The sequence below is a fragment of the Chiloscyllium plagiosum genome, unplaced genomic scaffold (assembly GCF_004010195.1).
Source record: "Chiloscyllium plagiosum isolate BGI_BamShark_2017 unplaced genomic scaffold, ASM401019v2 scaf_9583, whole genome shotgun sequence".
In the NCBI taxonomy this organism is placed as follows: Eukaryota; Metazoa; Chordata; class Chondrichthyes; order Orectolobiformes; family Hemiscylliidae; genus Chiloscyllium; species Chiloscyllium plagiosum.
This window is the reverse complement of record NW_025208756.1, coordinates 3,720-5,603: the sequence shown is the minus strand read 5'-3', so window position 1 is coordinate 5,603 and position 1,884 is coordinate 3,720. Positions and strand designations below refer to the sequence as shown.

At 45.8% G+C, this 1,884-nt stretch overlaps 1 protein-coding gene across 1 annotated transcript in view; it reads right to left on the bottom strand.

Annotated features, from left to right (window-relative positions):
- Positions 1-363, bottom strand: part of LOC122546722 (protein kinase C and casein kinase II substrate protein 3-like) — a 4,593-nt gene extending 4,230 nt beyond the window's left edge. The window contains exon 1 of the mRNA XM_043685370.1: positions 343-363. Coding sequence (XP_043541305.1) covers positions 343-363 — 21 coding nt within the window. The remainder of the gene's footprint in view (positions 1-342) is intronic.
- Between the last annotated feature and the right edge of the window lie 1,521 nt (positions 364-1,884).

Below are 1,884 nucleotides of genomic sequence, written 5' to 3'. Positions count from 1 at the left end.
AGGAGGTGGTGAAGGCTGGTACAATTGCAACATTTAAGAGGCATTTGGATGGGTATATGAATAGGAAGGGTTTGGAGGGATATGGGGTAAAAACAATGACTGCAGATGCTGGAAACCAGATTCTGGATTAGTGGTGCTGGAAGAGCACAGCAGTTCAGGCAGCATCCGAGGAGCTCTTCCAGCAACGCTAATCCAGAATTTGGAGGGATATGGGCCAGGTGCTGGCATGTGGGACTAGATTGGGTTGGGATACGTGGTCGGCATGGACGAGTTGGATCGAAGGGTCGGTTTCCATGCTCTACATCTCTATAACTCTAACCCACCTCTCCTTTGACCCCTCACCTTTAACCCCTGCCTCCCCATAATATCTCACCTCTAACCTCTGCCTCCTCTCTAACTATTCGCCTATAATGTCCACCATCTTCCCTCTGACCTGTAAAGACTGGGTCTTTCTCTTTTTGTGGTTTTAAAAATAGCGGACTGAAATGAGAACCCAGTGTTTTGAAACAAAAGAAACGGCCACATGGTTTGAAGACATGGACCTGACAAGTATTGTAAATAGATATTAGGATGAGCAGTAAATGAAGTGACTGCAGATCAAATGGAGCCGAAGGGTTCTATATTCAAATAAAGCTCTGGTTGCTAACAAGAATTTGATTGATAACTGGCCATTAGCCCAATGACCAATGACAGAAGCCATTTGCCTGCTAACAACCATATGATTGGTTCTTAGCAAATGAACAGAGTCAGAGAGATGTACAGCATGAAAACAGACCCTTCGATCCAACTTGTCCATGCCAACCAGATATCCCAACCTAATCTAGTCTCATTTGCCAGCACTTGGCCCATATCTCTCTAAACCCTGCCTATTCATATACCCACCCAGATGCCTTTTAAATGTTGTCATGGCTGTAATAGCTTGAGACTGGGAATAAGAAATGTTTTGATCCCCACCGGCACAGGAGCTGTCTCTCTGTTCTCTGCAGTCAAACCCACTTTAAACCCAAAGAAAACAGATTTATCTTTTCTTCAGCAATTGCTGTGAGCTGTGACTTTTAATTGATAGGTCAGAGACTGTTGACAAATTAATCAAGCATGCTGTGCCTCTTACACATCAGTGAAAGCAGCTGGAGAAGGAAGCCTGAGGTAAAACAACCTGATCATGAGGAAACCAAGTCAACTGATCTTGTGAACAAAGACTACAGAACTACTTTACCAGTTTGCCCTCTGCCCATGTATATTTCCTCCCCACCACACCACCCCCACCTATGACTGCTTTTCTGCGTAAGACAGAGTAGATAATGGGATTAGAATTTTCAGTTTGTTGTGTTGAGTGCTGACTGTTCAATAATGTTTAGCTACAGTCTAGTGACTATAATAAATGATCATTCTTGTTCAGACACCTGCACCAGGCTTTCTATCAACTTGGCTGAGAGTATCAGGAAAATGATAGATTTTGTATATTTGTGTGAGATGAACTGCTCACCTTTAGCACCAATTCCCTGCCCCCAGCTCCTGACTTTTACCCTTCATTTCTAACCATCTGCACCTTTCCCGCCAACCCCTCACTTCAAACCCCTAGCCCTCCTTTCACCTCAGCTCTCTGACCACCTTTAACCGTGCATCGCCGCTGTACCCTCACCCTTAACCCTCCCCTCTGACCTCCCGCCATGATTCTGATCTCTCGTCTAACAACCTCTGACTCACCATCACCCCTCAGGTCTCCATACCTAACTCCACTCTGATCCCTCACCTTTCAACCTCTCATCTTCCTCCCTGACCACTCACCTCTATTCCCTCACAACCTGCACTCTATTTGCTCACTGGTGATCCTTACCCCACCTACCTTTGCCCCCAATCTGTCCCCCTCTCTCCCGCTCACCT